Below are 19,233 nucleotides of genomic sequence, written 5' to 3'. Positions count from 1 at the left end.
TAGTCTTAATGATGTACACACAGCCACAGCCTGGCTGGCTGTGAAACCTTCGGGTCACACTTTCCACTCTAGTTAACATAGCTTTTTTGTGAAAAATGTCTTCCTGGTACTGAATCTGCTTATGTTTCTGTCTCTTTTTTCTTATACCAAGATGTTCTGTCCTGATTATTAGTTCTACTTAGAAGAAAAGAGTATTAGAAATTGCATTTAGAAGACAGCTTTTCCAGCAGACATGCCTGCTCTGTTTGCTTTTGTGCTTGTTCCTCTTATAGAACTATAATGGGAACACTGTTGATCAGAAATTCACTTTCCTACATCTTCACTTTCATTATTTCTTTAAACATTCCTACCCCTTCCTCACACTCCAGCATTTCTTTGAACAGGGCCTCAGCAAGTCTAGTTGGCAGCCAAGCAAGGTCTGCAAGTAGACATCTAGACAGAGGCCCAATTGGAACAGTCTTAGTGGCTGGAAAGGAACATACTGGGCCGTGGAAGCAGGACAGTTGTGACTGGATGTGTTAGGAGGGTGACTCCGTGTTGGCCGAGTTGGGCAGGGTGGAAGCTGAGACCAAGGAGCCTAACTGGGAGGGTGGTGAAGGCCAACAAGAACTTGCTTGGCATGTAGAAGGTATGATGTGAGTGTAAGGTGGGGCAAGAGGGTCACTGTCAGAAAAGGAGCACTTTTGCCCCTATTGGGGGTCAGATGCCTGAAGGCCCATGTACAGAGGAGGTGCCTACATGGATGCAGAACTCAGGAGAGCAGTCTGGGGCAAGGGTGGAAGTTTGGTGATCCCTGTGGAAGGAGGGATGGGATGTGGGGAGCAGAGGAGGAAAGCTGACCCCACAGAGAGCTTTGGGTGCCAGCAGAAGGTGGGCTGAAGAGGCTGTGGTCATGCAAGTCCCTACAGGGAAGCTCTCCACTGACATTTCTGTGAGCTTCCAGATGTGAAGACATTGGCCTGGTGGTATAAGTCAGCAAAAATGTTACCTGCTCTTATAGAGGTGAACCATGTCTTATGCTACTGTGCAAGTACCCCAGTGATAGGGAAAAAAGTGTGGCCTTGTTTTTTTAAGATGACAAAAAAAAAAATGATCCTTGCTAAAGTCTACAGGGAAGTGGAGGCTCTGTATCATAGGGGCTGGGTATTGTGTCTGCACCACCAGCCCTCATTGCAGCAGTATGCACTGATGTCGCCTCTGGCGCACAGGGCTCAGTGCCCAGGAAGTGCCCAGCATTGCACAGGTGCCAGACAAGGCAGGCGGAGAAGAAGCAAGAAGTTGAACCCCTCAAACTTGCTGAGATTCTAGGAGATGGAATGATCCTGAATCATGAGTCTCCCTGCCATCCTGCCTGTGTTTCAAAGAGAGTGATGTAACTATTTTTTTATTGGAACATCCTGAAAAGTTTTTGATGATGTCTCTGGGATGTTGCATGTATACACTGAACGCCTGGGAGCGCCATCTTCCTATAGAGCTTGATATCTGGGTCCTGGGTAGTCAGTCATGTCCTCTTGGTACAAGGGACCGCATTCTCCCCCACATAAGGCTGCCTTCTGAGCAGTTTCTGTTTACCAGCATGTCCCACTCTTTCCCTCCCTCCAGTAGGGACTTAGAACGGACTGGGCTTGCAAGCTCCTTAGGTTTCCAGGAATCTTCTCAGGGGCTCTCCCATCATGGAAACATGTCCAGTAAAGACCAGTCCCTTGGGGAATCCAGGTGCCAGCAAATGGATCTCTTCTAGTGGGACCTGAAGCCACAGTTGCTTTGCTCAGCAAACATGTGAGTTCCATAATTTCCAGGTTGAACCTGATGTTCACAAGCACAGGAGAGACATCTGTCCTCCTTTGGTTGTTTGTAAAATCTCATTTTAGAAAAAGTTTCAGTTTTGAAGTTCTTAAAATTAAGTAAAGCCCAGGTAATTTGTTCTCTTATAATCTGACTTGCTTCTTTTCTTTCATTTTACAGATGATGTCTTTCTGCCTAAAGATATTGACCTAGACAGTGTGGATATGGATGAGACAGAGAGGGAAGTGGAATATTTCAAAAGGTAAATATTAGGGCTATGTGTCTGAAGTAATGATGGTTTCATGGCTGCTGTACATGACCCTCCCATAGTGTTGAAGGGTTTCTTGGACACGAGAGCTGTCAGCTGGCCAAGGAGCCTGGCTACTCAGTAGCATCCCAGCCTGTGAAAGCCTGCCCCGCATGTCTCCGCCCCAGCACTGGCCACATACGGCCTCCTCACTCACCGTTGTACCCAGTCACTGCTCTCTTCACCTCTGTGTGAAGACTGGTTTAGGACCATTTCTCTCAAAGTGCTCCAGACCAGCAGCATCACGTGGGCACGCAGCCACCACCCCACCCCCCCAAACCTGCCAAATCAGACATCTGTATTCTCACAAGCATCCCTGATGATCCTCATGTGTGCTGACATTGGAACACACTGATATGGCATGCTTTTAAGGAGAAAAATGACATTTTAGATATTTGCTCAGTTTTCCTGATAAGCAGGAAATGTATTCTATACATTAGAATACAATGTATTCTATAGTATTTTATCTACTTTGTGAATTATAGCAAGTGAGTTGTTTTCAGGTTTCTTCTTTAACTTGTTTGTTTTAGATAATACACACATACACAGAAGAAACAGTTTGTGGTGCAAAAAGTCACGAACTCATATCTGAAATGGTATAGAGGTGTCTGGGGGCTCTGTCAGTTTAGCATCTGACTTTTGATCTCCGCTCAGGTCTTGATCTCAGGCTTGGGGGTTCGAGCCCTGTGTTGGGCTCCATGCCCAACTACTTAAAAAAATAAAAGACAAAAATAAATGAAATACTGTAGAATTCTAAATGATTCTGGAAATCATATTTATTATATAATTTATATATGTGTACGTGTATGTATATATCTCATCTTAGCAGGCAGAGTAAAGCATTTACTAAAGTTGGACGCCCATTCATAATAAAAACTCTTAAGTAGGACTAGATGGGCACATCCTTAACATAATAAAAGGTATCCATAAAATACAATAAATAAATGCCATACTTAGAGTGAAACATTAAAAGCTGTCCCTTGAGATTAAAAAAGAAAAAAGATAAGGATGCCCATTATAAACAACTTTTGTTTAAGAAGGTGTAAGAAGAATCAAAAGGGATGAGAATCAGAAGGAAGACAGAATTATCTTTTCTCAGGTGACAGGAGAGAGAGAGTGTGTGTGTAGTGTGTGTGTGTGTGTGTGTGTGTGTGTGTGTGTGTACAAAGTCTGAAAAAATCCTGTAGGCAAATCACTTGAGTTACTAAGACAGTTTGCCCTGGAGCTGGATTCTCGGAGCAGGGGATAGAATAAGAACATTTCATGCGTAAAGGCAGAACTTTGAGGGATATTTTCCCAAGGTAGACCTGTGGGACTCCTGTGCTCTAAATTCATGCCTGGCCTTATAAACAGAGATTCTCAGACAGCCAGCACCTGGGGAAATCAAACATCTAGAAATGAAAAATACAGTGTTGAAAAGGAAGATGTTAGTAGATATATGATAAATAGCATAGACACTGCTGAAGAGGGAATTAGTGAACTGGAAGAACAATCTGAAAGATGCACCCAGATACAGGAGAATGGAGAAGAGGAGAGAGGTTCAGAGACATGGAGGAGAGACCAAGTCTGACATGGTGTACCTGGGACCCCTGGGAGAAGGTGGACATTCCAGAGAAGTTCTGTTGGAAGAGGAAACAGTACCTGGGGATTTTGCAGAACTAATGAGAAATCCAGAAGCACATATACCAGTGGAATAAACAAACCAAAGTCCGTTCTTCAACATAGCCAGTGTGAAACCAGAAGACCATGGAGTGATATTTACAGGTTTGGGAGAAAATTTTCTATATATCCCACAAACTTTTTTCCATAATAAAGAAAAATTGCAGGAACTTGCTACAAAGAGGTCTGTGTAAAAAAAAAAAAAAAAAAAAATCTTGAAGCAAAAAAGGAGATTCATCTCAGTCTGATTTGCAAGAAGGAAAGAGAAAACAGCCTTATAAATGTCATTAAATAAAACATTTTCTTTGTAACAAGACAGTAATGTCCAATTGATATTATGTCTGAAAGAACTGCTGTATTGAACAGGAGTGTGTAAGCTAAGTATGAGATGGGGCTGATACCCTCAGGTCCTTTTCTTATTGAGGTATTTAGCAGTTAAGTATTTAATATTCAGACCTCAAGCTAAATGGACATGATACAGTTTTACAGCAAGCATTAAAAGAATAGAAGTAGGATATATAAATTGCTAATCTGTAGAAGGAAAAAAGCAGAACTCCAACAAGAAAAAAAAAAAACATGTAAATAAAGTACAGCAAACGAATTTTAAAAACACAAGAGACAGAATCTCAGTTTTATCAGCAACCATAACAGACCAAAAAAAAGTGCCAGATGGTGTTAACAGTCTTAAATATATACGTATGCACATGCACGCACACACATGCCATTTACAAGAACATACCTAAAATACAATGAATAGAAAGGTGGAAGTAAAGAGGGAAAGGAAGTTGTTGTATAGTTAAGTTATTATTAAACAGAACATGGCTTAATATAAGGGACAGATAAAGATTGCTACATAGTGTTTAAAGGTTCAACACGTGAGGAAGATGTAGAAATTTTAAACTAGGTACTTAATGGAATAGCCTCAAAATACAAACAGGAAAATTGTTTGGGCTCCATAGAGAGTCAAATCCACCCTCTTTGGAGGGCATCTCAGACTATTTCTCTGCGTGGCTGCTTGCTTGAGTAGCGCACACATCCACAGGGCTGTGGATGATGAGCAGAGCTTGGCCAGCAAGGAATGCAGATGAAAGTGCCTCCAAGGGGATCCCTAGGTGACTCAGCGGTTTAGCGCCTGCCTTTGGCTCAGGGCGTGATCCTGGAGACCCAGGATCGAGTCCCACGTCGGACTCCCTGCATGGAGCCTGCTTCTTCCTCTGCCTGTGTCTCTGCCTCTCTCTCTCTCTCTCTGTGTGTGTGTGTGTGTGTGTGTGTGTGTGTGTGTCTCTCTCATGAATAAATAAAATATTTAAAAAAAAAAAAGAAAGAAAGTGCCTCCAGGGAACAGAGTGTCTGTTCTTGGCAGACGAGGTGCTCAGAAGTGGAGCAGGTACTGGACCGCAGAAAAAAAGCTTAGAAGTTTCAGAAAATGCATGTGTATAATTGTGTTCTCTGACCACACCACATTTAAGTAGGCAGTTGACAATTTTAAGTCCTTAAATATTTGGAAATTGGAAAGTACATGCACTAATGGGTTTAATAAGAAACCCCAGTAGATATTTAAAAATATGTGGAACTAAGGAAAACATCGTATGTGAAAACCTATGGGATGTGGACACAGTTTACTCTCGAGCGCTCTTTCAGTGAAGCCTTAAAGCTGCCAAGTGAGTTTTTAAAAACCTGAAAATTAATGAGTTACAGATTTCATTCGAGAAACTAGGGAATAAACCCAAAGAAAGTAAAAGGACATAATATGGGCAGCCCCGGTGGCGCAGCAGCGCTGCCTGCAGCCCAGGGCGTGATCCTGGAGACCCTGGATCGAGTTCCACGTCAGGCTCTCTGTATGATGCCTGCTTCTCCCTCTGCCTGTGTCTCTGCCTCTCTCTCTGTCTCTATGAATAAAAAAATAATTAAAAAAAAACTTTAAAAAAAAAGGACATAATACATAAAAGCAATAGTAAAATAGAAAATATCAACAAAGCCAGACTTTGACTCTGAAAATATTAATTAAATAAATAAACCTTTTGAGAGACTGGTCAAGAAAAATAGGGAAAAAGACACAATATAATAATCAGCTGGGAGAGAACCAGGATGTTGACAGTTATCAAAGTTGGACCATGGCTGCACCCACGTCATCATACTGCTTTGGTGTGGGTTCGACACCTTCTGTAATGAAAGGGCGTCTTTAATGTTATGACTGTGTAAGTGAAAAGGTGGGCCGAGCTATAGGCACTGCAGTGATTCAAATAGAACAGAACACTGGGAACAACTTCACAGTTAGTTTTAAAACTTTAACACAAAATCCAACTAATAACAAAACAGCCTGAATGATATAGTAACCATCAAAGAAATCAGGAGTTACAAGTAATCCTACTGAAATACTACATCTGACATTTGTGCAGAGAATTCTCCCAAAACTTCAAAGAGATAATCCAGCCTTGTACCTGATTCTACCAGAGAACTGAAAGGAAGAGACAGCACAAGGCCCCCACTTCATTTTATGAGAGAAGGAAGATTTTCATACCAAAATCTGCTAAAAGCAGCCAGACAACATGAAAAATCACAGATCTCTTTCAGTCATGAATACTAATTGGATGAAATCAAGAAAAAATTTCACATTCCAAATCCAACAGTATTTTATTTTATTTTTTTTTAAAGATTTTATTTATTTATTCATGAGAATACACAGAGAGGGGAGAGAGGCAGAGGGAGAGGGAGAAGCAGGCTCCATGTGGGGAACCCGATGCGGGACTTGATCCCGGGTTTCCAGGATCAGGCCCTGGGCTAAAGGCAGTGCTAAACCGCTGAGCCACCCGGGCTTCCCCCAACAGTATTTTAAAAAGCAGCATATGACCAAACTGTTGTACCCCAGGAACGAAAGCAAGGAGCATTTAGTATCAGGAAATCCACAAGTGCTCTTTGCTAAATTGATTTATTAAAGCAGAGCCATATGATCATTTCCATAGGTTCAGAAAAAAACATTTGAAACATTTGATAGAATGTTAGCATTTAATTAATTTTTAAAAAATTGCAAACTAGTAGTAGAAGGAAATATCCTTAACCTGAAAAGGAGATTTACAGAAAGAGAGAAGAGAAGAGAGGTCTACATGAAACATTTTCTAAAACAGGAAACATGGACGCATGTTCAAAAACAAAGATGCTTTCCTTAAATCATCCTTCCTAGGTAGCATAATAAGAGAAACGCTTGAGTGGAAAGCATGAAATAAAATTCCATTTTATAGGTGAACTAATTGTCTACAAAGGGAATTACAAAAGAATTTAGCAAGAAAAAGAATTTAGTAAAGGGCCTGGCTGTAGGATCAATGTACAAAAAGTTAGTTTCTCTACACCATCCGTAATCTGAAAATATAGTTTAAATAAAGACAGTATTTATAATAGCACCAGAATCTGTGCAGTCTCCATGAATAAATCTTAACAGAAGTTGCCCACAACTGATGCATAAAAGGTAGTGAAGCATGAGTGAAGAGCATTGAAGACCTAGAATACATCCTATGTTCATTGATAGGAAAAGTGAATATCATAAAGCCATCTCACCTCCCTAAATTTATCTGTAGATTTTATTTTTTTCAATTTATTTATTTATGATAGACATAGAGAGGCAGAGACACAGGAGGAGGGAGAAGCAGGCTCCATGCTGGGAGCCCAACGCGGGACTTGATCCCGGGACTCCAGGATCGCGCCGTGGGCCAAAGACAGGCGCCAAATCGCTGAGCCACCCAGGGATCCCCTATCTGTAGATTTTAAAACCCAAGAAGGATTCTATAAAATTGAGTGTTTTTCAAACACTTTAAGGTGGAAACGTGATACAGTCACACACAGAATGCTGTATACAGCAGCAGCAAGGAATGAACTACAGCAGTCTGCAACATGGTTCTTACAAAACGAATAGTAGGGCAGCCTGGGTGGCTCAGCAGTTTAGCGCCGCCTTCAGCCCAGGGCGTGATCCTGAAGACCCAGGATCAAGTGCCACGTCAGGCTTCCTGCATGAGGCCTGCTTCTCCCTCTGCCTGTGTCTCTGCTTCTCTCACTCTCTGTCTCGCATGAATGAATAAATAAATAAAATATTAAAAAAAAAAAAGAATAGTAGGCAAAAGGCAGAACATGAGAATATACACAATACATTATATAAAGTTCAGTTTAGATGCAACTAAAGTACATTTAAATTCTTTTTACTTAAATTCAATTAATTAACATTTTATTGGTTTCACAGGTAGAGGTCAGTGATTCATCAGCCTGTAGTACACCTAGTACTCAAGACATCACGTGCCCTCCTTAATGCCCATCACCCAGTTACCCTGTCCCCTCTACCTCTTTCCCCTCTGGGGACCCTCAGTTTGCTTCCTGTGATGAAGGCTCTCTTATGGTTTGTCTCCCTCTCTGATATCTTGTTTTATTTTTCCCTCTCTTCCCCTGTGTTCCTCTGTTTTGTTTCTTAAATTCCACATGTGATTGAAATCATATAATTGTCTTTCTTTGACTTATTTTGCTTAGCATAATACCCTCTAGTTCCATCCACATGATTATAAATGGTAAAATTTCTTTCTTTCTTTCTTTCTTTTTTTTTTTTTTTTTGGTGGCTGAGTAATATAGCCCATTGTCTGTATACGCCACATCTTTATCTATTCATCTGTCAGTGGACTTCTGGGTTCTTTCCATTAAATGTACACCATTCAATCCAGCAGTTCCACCCCTGGCTGTCTGCCTTCGAGAAGGGCATGTAACCACACAAAGATTTGTACATGAATGTTTCCAGAAGTTTTATTTGTAATAGCCAAAAACAGGACAACCCAGATATCCAGAACAGATGAGCAAATAAACTGTGCTCTGTCCATCCAGTGGACACTACTCAGTGGTGGAAAGCATACTCCTGATCATACACCATAGATGGATCTCAGGCCAGACAAGAGGTCCATACTGCAAAGTACCATGTACATGAGATTCCAGAAAATACAAATGCATAAAATACAAATAGTGACAGACAACAGATTGCTGTTTGCCTAGGGCTGGGGCATCAAGGAGATGACAACAAATGGGCCTGGGGAAAAGAGGGGTTCCTGGAAGTGTTCTGTGTCTTGATTGAGGGGATAGTTACCCAGATATATATGTTTGTCAGCACTATGAACTCTATAGTAACTGCAATTTATCATACATAAATTATACTTCAGTATAATTTAAGTAAAGTATATCATTCAGGGATACTAAACAATACATTGGTGTTAAGACTGTAAAGAAAAGTAAGGAAATTATCAACATAAAAAGCCAGAATAGTGATTAGTTGTCCCACAGCTCGATGCTGTGATCAGTGTTTGCCTTAAAGTTTTCCTGTATCATGCACATCTGTTTACTCTTCTGTATGTGTATTATGTTCACCAAATAAATTTATAAAGGGTTGATCTGACCCTCCTAGAATAGAAAGAACTGGGATTCCTTTTTCTACCCGTTACAAAGACTTAGTCATAATTATGAAAACATTGTGATATTCATGCAGACTTCGGAGCCCAGAAACAGACTATACAAACACTGAGCTTTGGTTTATGACAAAAGACAGGCAGATCACTGTGGAAATAAAGGTGTGTTCATAGATGGAGCTGTGAAAGTTGACATAAGAAAAACTTTTAAATTGGATCCTCACCTCGCATCATATTTAAAGGTCAGCTCTGGACAAGTTAAGTTTCTCAGTGTCAAAAGCAAACCTTTTAATTTGGAATGTAGGGGGATATCTTTTTGACATCAGAGTGGGGAAAGAGTTCTTACAAACACCAACCATAAAATAAAAAGTTGTTAAATGACATTAAAATCAACAGCTCTTTAAAGTGAGACTGTATCTGCAGCACGTCACCAAGGGTGCATATCAGGATATAGAAATACTCAGAATAGGAAAAGACACGCAGTGCCGGGTGGGCTGTCACGTGAATCATGTGGCCAGGGAGTTGCAGAGTCACTTCCTCCTGTCCGACTCAAGCTTCGAAGTCCCGCATGGGTGCACATGTAGGCCACTCAGGCAGAACCACGTGAGTGGCACCCACCGGTCAGTCCCATGGGGTGAGCTCTCACACCTTGGAAACAACCACACTATGGCCTCATGGAGGAATTGCACAACATGATGTGGATTGAACGCGGTAAGAAAGACATACAGGACGATTCTGTTCCTGTAAGTTTGGAAATGAGCACAGGCAGACGTTGTTGAGCTGTGAGATCGTCAGTCTGATGGTCCCAGACACCAGGGTGTGGGCTCCCCTGGGAGAGGACAACAAAGTTCCATGGGGTTGGCAGGGTCGGGCTTCTTGCCCTGGGTTGGAGTGTGGTTACTCATGTACATGTGCTCTGTCCATGGAATGTGGTGCATAGCTGACCACGCAGAGGCCTGATGGGCAGGTGGCAGCGGGGTGTCAGGTGCAGGGGAGCCGGGCACACGGTGTGGGGAGGAGGCAGCAGAGCTGGTGACCATGGCCCCTGTGCTGGCCCGTTGGAGGCTTTGCTTCAGTTGGCTTGGAGACACCTGTGAGCGTGGAGAGGAGCAGGGGGCTGGAACGAGAGGAGATGGTGGAATCGGTGGAATCGGAAAGGCAACACCACTAGGACTTGGGTTTTGACCAGCTGTGGCCAGGAAAAGAGAGGTTGGATTCTGGGAGGTGGTGTGGTGCTTGGTGGCAGGGGGGACAGGTGATGCAGGGGGACACAACTCCATCCACCTCAGACTGCCGGGTGAGCAGCGCCAGAAATTGCAGGTGGTCAGGTTAACCACCGTGTAAATGAATCCATTCAGTTTCTGGTGGTGTGTCAGCAGTAACCATTTTCAGGCTTAATTCCAGTTTCTGTGATGCAAATGAGATCTGGACAGGTGAGAACGTCAGAAATTCTGCAGAGTAAAGGTCTTTGAGAGAAAATGTTCCTCATTTAATTCAGAGTCGGCCCTTGTTGCCTGGGAAGCAGGTGTTTTTACAAGCACTGTTGGGCGTGCAGGTCTGGCCCTGAGGCCCGAGGGCACTCCTCTGCGCCTGCTGGGCCTGAGCACCAGGAGCTAATGGCAGACAGCGCTGTGACCAAGTCTCACTGTGAAAAGTCCCATTCATAGTGCATGCACTCATGCGTTTGTGGGCAAATGAGGGGAGGTGGGATCTCTGTGGCTTGACACATGGAGAGGGCAGGGTGGTTGCACATTCTCAGATGGGCTCTTCCAGAAACTTACCTTGGGCAGCTTTCCTGGAGGACAGCAGAGGACATTGAGGGCACTGGCCAGGGTCCTGAAGGAGGGGCCCGCCCTCCCCAGGGCCCTTCCCCACTCTGAAGGGTGGCCAGGCAGCCAGGGGTGGAGGGGATCTTGATGCTGGGTCTGGCACACTGAGTCCCCCTCCCCCAACTCCCAGTCCCCAGGAGTAGGCTAGGCTTTGCCAGCACCTGCTCAGGAGAAGGCTCTTTCCTTCCATGACTGTTGGGCTCTTTGTCTCCACAGATTCTGTTTGGATTCCGCTCGACAGACCCGGCAAAGACTGTCCATCAACTGGTCCAATTTTAGCTTGAAAAAAGCCACTTTTGCTGCCCACTGAATGAGGACCGCCTGAAGAGGAGTGCGCGGGAGGTGGGCCAGGCCCCGGAGCTGTTGTGCTTGCCCAGGGCTGTGCCGGGTGGGCCGCCGCACCTGAGACCCCCCCAGACCGAGAACTTGCAGCTCGGCCCGCATCGGTAGCTCGTGTGCGTGTAGTCTGTGAGTGAGGCGTCGATCGCAGTGCTGTGCTGTCGGATTGGAACAGTGGCTCCCGCCAGTTCTCCACCACGTGGCCAGAGACGGGTTTCATCATCCACGTGGCTTGTTGCCTCTGCATCTCGCCCCGTCCTGTCATCTGTCCCCGCCGGGGGCACTGCCGTCACTCAGCTCTCGTGTGTCCTGCGTCCCCCTGAGGCGGGCTGGGCGGGCAGGCGCGCTTCGTTCTCCTCCACAATCTACTGTTTAAGAGTGTACACGTTGCGCTGTTTGTGTCTGACCCCCCTGACTTGTAGCCAGCTTGTGTAAGATCCCTTGCAGAATGAGAAAGTTCAAAACAAAACCCCACCCAGTACTCACACCATCAAGTCTGTTAGAGAGTGTACGACTGTATTAACACGGAGGCCTGCCTGGCTACTTTTTTAACATATTGTTAAGTAATATTAAAATCATGTCTTTCTTTTTGAAAGATGGAATACATTAGTACAGCAGAAGACCTCGTCTGGTTGCTTTCTGCTGGGGGTGGTGGCGGAGTGGGGGAGTGGGGGGCAGGGCACACGGGGGGGGGGGCAGTGCCCTCCTAGGGGCCCCTGTGCACCAGCCCTGGAGCATCTCCCGGGTCACCCCTGGCAACAGTTTCAGGGTCCTGGCACCCCCACTCTCCATGCAGTGGTGTATGGGGGGCCTCCCATGCACCAGGCAGGGCCCAGCCCTGGGACAGCCCAGCCAGATACTCAAGAGGGTTTGGTGTCAAGGCAGCAGTCACCACCAAGCAGCAGCCAGGGGGGTGGAGGCTGTTCCTGCATTCTAACCTAGGGAGGCTGGGATTCATAGAGCCTATGGGCAGCACCATCCAGTTGGGGGAGGGCGGGATCATGATGTTTGGTGAGACTATGAAAAGTCGTGTTAAATCAGGTATAAACATGGAGCAACACAGCAGTATTTAGGATGAAAATGGGAATGCTGCCATGGATCCTTTCCTCTGCGATCTCTCCAGGAGGTTTGCGATCTGAGTCTCTGGCAGAGCCAGTCCTGCTCCCACCCGCTTCCCAGAGTGCTCCGGAGCTCCCCCTGCTCCCTCCTCTTGGGAAACCTGCTTGCGTGCAGCCCTAGGGATGTGGCATGCCCCTGAGTGAAGGGGGAGTGATGAGGGCACCACTTCTTGTAGACTCTGGAAATACTCTGCGGTTCCATCCACAGGACCGACAGATGCAGGTAGGAGAGAGAGGAGGCAAGAGGGCCTCTGAGGCTTTGGTCTGACCCTGGGCAGGATGGGGCTGACCGTCCTGCAGAGGGATCAAGTCTGAGGTACCCATTGGACACCCAGGTGAGATGTCTAGCATAGGGGGGTGTTGTTCATGGACAGAAGGCCCCACACTCACCAGCCTATGAGGCTACCCAGGAGCCAGTGTGGATGGCTCAGGGGTTCAGGCCCAAGAACCAGAGTTGAGGAGGAGGGTAGCTGTGGTCAAGGGGGGTTTGGGGCTGGCACAGGGCTCTAACACTGGGGTGACCTTGGCCACCACTCAGTGGGAGCTGGTTTGCAGGAGAACCAGGGTGGGAACGGCAGGTCTGGGATTAGGAGATAGGGCAGTAGCTAGAGGAATGTGAGGGCAAGAGGCTGGCTGGCTTGTTTTGCTTTTTTTTCCTAGGTGGGAAGAAGGATGAGCATATCCCTTTGCTCATGGGGTGACCCAGCAAAGCGAGGAACAGGCTGGGCAGTAACCACAGCTGGAGCTGTGTCCTTGAAAGGCCTCCAGGACCCCCAAGCCTGGGCCTCAACCTCTCTTGGTGAGAGCAAGGGGAGAGCAAGTGGGGAGCAGGGGCTGCCTGGGCAAGTGGAGCGAACACTGGGAGGGGTCTGTGGGGGAACCTGCTCTCTGGGGAAGCTGCCCGCCCAGGCCCCCAAGACCCTGTCCCTGCCTCGCCCTGTTCTCCCCAGGGGTGGTCCCACCTTGGGCCTCAGCCTCCGTCTGTTGTGGGGAGGCTGTGTTGGCTACTGAGGAACCGCAGGGTCCCATGTGTGACATGAGCAGGGCCGTGAGTGGTGAGAGCAAGCCCTGGGTGCCCCCTACACTTATGCTGCCTCCCCTTGCACAGGCTGCCACCTATGCCTCGTTCCAGGGCTGTACACCTCCGCCCCTGCTGCTCCTTCGGCCCTTTCCCCAAGAAGGGGTCGTCACTTGACAGTTCCCAGGCCTCAGAAATTAAAAACAGAATGGATTTGGAGCCTGGGGGCCAGGGGTGGGGGAAGTGGAGGGTGGAGGCCAGCGGGGCTTCCCTAGTTCAGAGTGCCCATGAGGCTGACCCGGGCCTGAAGACTTGTACTGTGACCCTCCCACTCCCCTCCCGCCCCCCCCCCCGCCCCGTGTGAGGCTGTGTCCTTACACCCAGATACTGCATTTACAGAGGGGGAAGGCACAGCCCCAGGTGCATCTGCCGCCATCCAGCTCCAGTGCTGCTATCTACACACGGCCTAGGCCTGGAAGTCGGCCCCGGGGGAGCCTCATGTAGACCACGTTGGAGTATCACCTCCTTTACATGGTAACGGTAATTGTGAGATGAAATAAAATAACAATGGCTAGAAAACAATAAAACTGTCCTTTTATTGAACCTTGTCTACATACTCCTACCATTAAACCAAAATATTATCAAAATGAGTATTATGGTACAGAAAGGATGAACATTTCTTAAATTCATTAAGATTAAAGAAGAAGAAAAAACTTACCTCACAGGTCACTTTGTTTCTCGGTTTTAAACCCAAATGAAAGCTCTCAGTCACCCCCAGAATGACAGAATTGAAGTAACTTGAATCCTGGCTCTCTGTCCTCATAGTGACCAGCAGTCACTGTCCTGCAGCCACTAGTGAAATGGAAGAATAAGCCCCGAGAGGCAGGAGGCAGAGCTCACAGCGGGATTTCAAGCAGTCACAAACTGTTAACTCACATTAAACGATGTCGCTGGGAGCCCTCCAGATCATTCTCCACAGACAAGATAATGTAGGTTGAGAAGAAGAGTCATAAATGTGTACCCGTGGCACCCGTGAAGGATGAGCTGCCACAGAAACTGTCAGACACCATTGTAAAATGGAGGAAGTTGTTTAAACAATGTTTTTAGATGTTGGAATAGACACAGCACATGGCAGTGTTTTCTGAGTGAAGGGGAGGAAACAAGGTGCCCCAGCTTCCTGCCCGGAGGCAGTTTCCAGGCCCAGGAGGGAGGGTGGGGGTGAGGGGAGCCCAGCAGGCCTTCTGAGCAGGGCAAGCAGAGATGGGCATTTGGGGAGCCCGGGGTGGCTGGAATTTGTGAGGCAGGTTTCCAGACAGGAGGGGCTGTACATAAGGAGCTCTGGGGGCCTGCTGCAACAGAGTCCCCTGCAACCAACTGATCATGCAGGTGTGGTATCAGCTTCCAGGAACCGAAAGGAAAATCACCAGAAAGCAGTATGGCTGGCATAGTGTCCCAGCAGCCATGGTGGAGAGACTTTGTAATGCACAGTGCAGACATCAGAGTAGAGTCCTCAGAAGGCTGTGACCTTAGCGGGGTGAAATTAGCCCTAAAGTAAAATCTACATCTAAAAGCAAACCTAAGTATCTTAACTGCATGCTAGAATAAAGTCCAACACTCGAATACAAATATAGCCCACACTAAACAAAAGTCATGATGTTGGAATCCAAGCAGAAATTACCAATTACCAGGCCATGCCCAGGGGAAGGAAAACATAAACCATAATCAAGAGAAATACTAAACAATAGAAACAGACCCCAAAATGGCAGTTGGTAAATTTGCAGACAGGGGCCTTAAAATGGCTATTGTCACTCTTGAGCTGTAAAAGAAACCATGAACAAAATGAAGGGAGACATGAGATCCAAAAAGACCTACGTGGAGTTCTAAAGAAAAAATAGAATATCTGAAATGAAAATATGCACTGGGTAGAATTAACAGCAGACCTGAAACCTCAGAGAAAACACCCATGAACTTGATGGCATAGGAACAGAAATTACCAAAAAGCAGCACAGAGAGGAGAGGATGGAAAACTGTAACCTGTGGGGCAGTGTCGGGCCTTCCAACATACATGTGATTGGAGTGTGCAGAGGTTTGCTGCGACTATGGCTGAGGCTGTGTCGAGTGGGTAGATCAGCCTGGGAAGAGGTGACATCTTGAGACTACCGAGTTCCCAGTCTGCAAACATGATGTCTCATCATTTATGTGTTCTTCAATTTCAGCAGTAGTCTGTAGCTTTTGTTGTAGAGAGTTTGCAAACTTCTGATGAATTTTTTCTAAGCATTTTAGGTTTTTGACATTATCATAAACGGGGTTATGCTTTAGTTTCCTGGGGCTCCCGTAGCAAAGTGCCATAAACTAGGTGGCTTCTAACAACAGAAATTTAGTCTCTCACAGTCCTGGAGGATATAACCCAAAATCCCTGGGAGGATATATACCCAAAACAGGTACCCACAGGATTGGTTCCTTCTAGAGGTTGTGAATAGCCATCTATTCCATGCCTCTCTCCTAGCTCTTGGTGGCCACTGACAATCCCTAGCTTGCAGAGGTGTCCCTCCGGTCTCTCTTCCTGAGTTCACGTCTCCTCCCTCTGTATCTTTTCTTAGACTTTAATCACATCCAGTGTGGGGCTCAAACTCACAAACCCAAGATCAAGAGCCACATGCTCCACGGACTGAGCCTGCTGGGGGCCCCATGTCTCTGCTTTTCTAATAAGGACATCAGCCATTGGGTTTAGGGCCCACCCTCATCCAGCATGATATCACCTCCCATGATATCTGCAAAGACCCTGTTTCCAAGTAAGGTCACATGCACAGGTTTTTGGGGTTAAGACTTAACATCTTTTTAGTCACCTTATCTTTTAAGGAGACAAGTTTTCAAATTCACTTCTCCAGTTGTTGCAAATACATAGCAATATGGCAGATTTTTCATGTATTGAACTTTGTATCTTGAGATTGTCAAAATGATTTACAAATTCTAAACTTTAAGATCACCTAAGATTTTCTGCATCTATAATCATGTCATCTGCAAATAAGGACAATTTTTTTCTAATTTTCCTGTTCTTTATTCCTTTTGTTAACTTACTGCACTGGCTAGAACCTCCTGTACAATGTGGCACTGCAGTGGTAATGTAAACCTGAGCGGAGGTAATGTTCAGTATTTGTCACCAGAATGTTAGTTAGCCCTAGGGTTTGGGACACACCTCTTTATCAGATTGTGGAAGTGCCTTCTGTTCCTAGTTGGCTGAGTGTTATCATGAGTGGGCATTAAATTTTGTCATATGCTTTTTCTGATTGTATTGAAATTTTTTTCTGTTACTCTAGTGAATTACTTTTAGTGCTTTTTTTAAAAAAAAACCAATCATGTAGCTCTGTAATTAAAATTCCACTTGGTTATGATTTATTATCCTTTTTATATCAAATTCAATTTGTTAATATTTAGGATTTTTGCATCTGTGTTCATGAGAGATACTCATTTTTTTCTCTCCAGTTCTGGTGTCATAAAAATGAGTTAGGGAACATTCCTTCTATTTCCTGAGTGTAACTTTTTTTTTTAAGATTTTATTTATTCATGAGAGACACAGAGAGGCAGAGACTCAGGCAGAGGGAAAAGCAGGCTCCATGCAGGGAGCCCAGTGTAGGACTCAATCCCGGATCTCCAGGATCACACCCTGGGCTGAAGGCAGGCGCTAAACCGCTGAGCCACCCAGGCTGCCCTTGCTGAGTGTAAGATTGGCATATCTTTCTCTGATGTTTGGAAGAACTCATCAGTGAAGTCATCTGGGCCTAACATTTTCTTTGTGAAAATATTTTTAATTACAGATTGTTTACTTAATAGCTACAGAGCTACTCAGGGTTTCTGTTTCTTCTTGTATCCATTTTGGTAAGTTGTGTTTATTTTATCCATTTCATCTGTCAGATTTCTTAGCATGAAAGCATTCAGAGTAGCCCTCTTAGAGATCTGTAGTGACATCCCCCTCTTCATTCCCCATTACCAGCAATTTATTTCCTCTCTTGTCCTCATGGGTCTTGTCCTTATTTGAAAGAACTCAGCTTTGTTGATTTTTCTGTTTTCTATCTGATTTCTGCTCTTATATTCTCTCATTCCCTTTCTTTGGGTTTAATTTGCAGTTCCTTCCTAGCTGGTGAGATGGGCACTCAGATCACAGAATTTTAACTCATTTTCATTCAGTTCAAAGTATTTTCTCATTTCTGTTGTGTTTTTGCCTTTGCCGACAGATCACTTAGAAGTGTGTTGAGAGTTTGGTATTTATCTGTGATTGAGTTGTGGTTTAATGGGACTGTGGTCAGAGAACATCAATTTCATGATGATGTGACTTGATTAATGGCCCACAGATTTGTCTGTTAAGTGTTCCATGTGCAACTGGAAAGAATTTTAGTTGGGCCTAATTTTGTTGGGCCTTATGTCCCCATATGCAAAGGAGGCCAAGTTGGTTAAGTGTTTTAGTTAAATCTTTGTGTCTCTGCTTACTTTTTTCCTGCTTCTGTCATTTACTGAGAAGTGTGTTAAAATCTCCAGCGATGATGGTGCATTTATCCAGGTCTTCTTTCACATGTTTTGAAGCTGTATTACTCATCACTTCAAAATGAGAATGGCTTGGGCAGCCCAGGTGGCTCAGCGGTTTAGCGCCACCTTCAGCCCAGGGCATGATCCTGGAGACCTGGGATCTTGTCCCACGCCAGGCTCCCTAAATGGAGCCTGCTTCTCCCTCTGCCTGTGTCTCTGCCACTGTGTGTGTGTGTGTGTCTCATGAATAAATAAATAAAATCTTTTTTAAAAATGAGAATGGCTACATACACTCTCATTCTCGTGGTTAGTGCTAACATGGTGTGTCTTTTCCTGTCCTTTTCATTCTGTTCTTATATTTAAAGTAGGTCTCTGCTAGTAAGCATATAGGTGAGACTATGATTTTCATCCAGCATGACAATCATGGTCTTTGTCACTGTGGGATCCATATTTTTGAGTGGATGATTGATAGAGTCGGGTTTAAGTCTGCCACCATCTGTTTTCTCTCCTCCCTTCCTTATTCCTTTAGCTCTCCTAACTCATCTTGCTTTGGATTAATAAATACATTTCTCTCTTATGTTCACTCTTTAAAGATTTGTATTACTATTTTCTTGGTTACTTTAAAGATTATAATATGCTTCCTGACTGCATTACACCCCGCTGTAAATCAATGCAAAAACTTCTGTGTAAGTTCCTGAAATATGCCTTCCCTGACCTGGAAAGCTCTTGTGGTCACATGTGTGCATGTTTTAAAGCCCTCAAACATCACTGTTGAAGCAGTCAGTAATCCACAGCTACCTACCCCCATGATCTTCATTCCTTTTTGTCTTTTATCTTTTGTCTTTTGTTTGTCTTTTATCCAGAATCACTTCCATATGTAGTACAGATTTCTTATTTCTTGTAGGGCTGTCTGTTGGGATATAAACTTCATTACCTTGTAACTGTCTGAAAATACATTCCTGCTGCCTTGATTTTTCATAAAATTTATTTTCAAGCTCAAACTCACAACCCCAAGATCAAGAGCTGTATGCTCCACCGACTGATCCGGCCAGGTGCCCTTCTAGTCTTTTCTATTGCATATTGCACTTGTGGCTCGTACAGCATAAGGCTTGAGATTCTGCTGCCCGTCTCTGGAGAAAATTGGTTTTCAATACAATGGATAGGTGATTTACTGGTTGATTACCTGAACTCTAATGCCTTTTTGGAGCAAGGGCTATTTCCGTTTTGTCCC

General features: G+C 44.9%; 1 protein-coding gene across 2 annotated transcripts in view; it reads left to right on the top strand.

Moving 5' to 3' along the window:
- The window catches only part of FAM193A (family with sequence similarity 193 member A), a 165,369-nt gene extending 153,412 nt beyond the window's left edge, over nucleotides 1-11,957 (top strand). For both annotated transcript variants that reach the window (XM_041751330.1, XM_041751328.1), the window contains exons 20-21: nucleotides 1,966-2,047; nucleotides 11,223-11,957. In XM_041751330.1, coding sequence (XP_041607264.1) covers nucleotides 1,966-2,047; nucleotides 11,223-11,316 — 176 coding nt within the window. In that variant the 3' untranslated portion in view covers nucleotides 11,317-11,957. The remainder of the gene's footprint in view (nucleotides 1-1,965; nucleotides 2,048-11,222) is intronic.
- The last annotated feature ends 7,276 nt before the right edge of the window (nucleotides 11,958-19,233 follow it).

The sequence above is a fragment of the Vulpes lagopus genome, chromosome 4, assembly GCF_018345385.1.
Source record: "Vulpes lagopus strain Blue_001 chromosome 4, ASM1834538v1, whole genome shotgun sequence".
NCBI lineage: Eukaryota > Metazoa > Chordata > Mammalia > Carnivora > Canidae > Vulpes > Vulpes lagopus.
The sequence above is the reverse complement of the archived record's forward strand: the minus strand, read 5'-3'. Positions and strand labels throughout refer to the sequence as shown.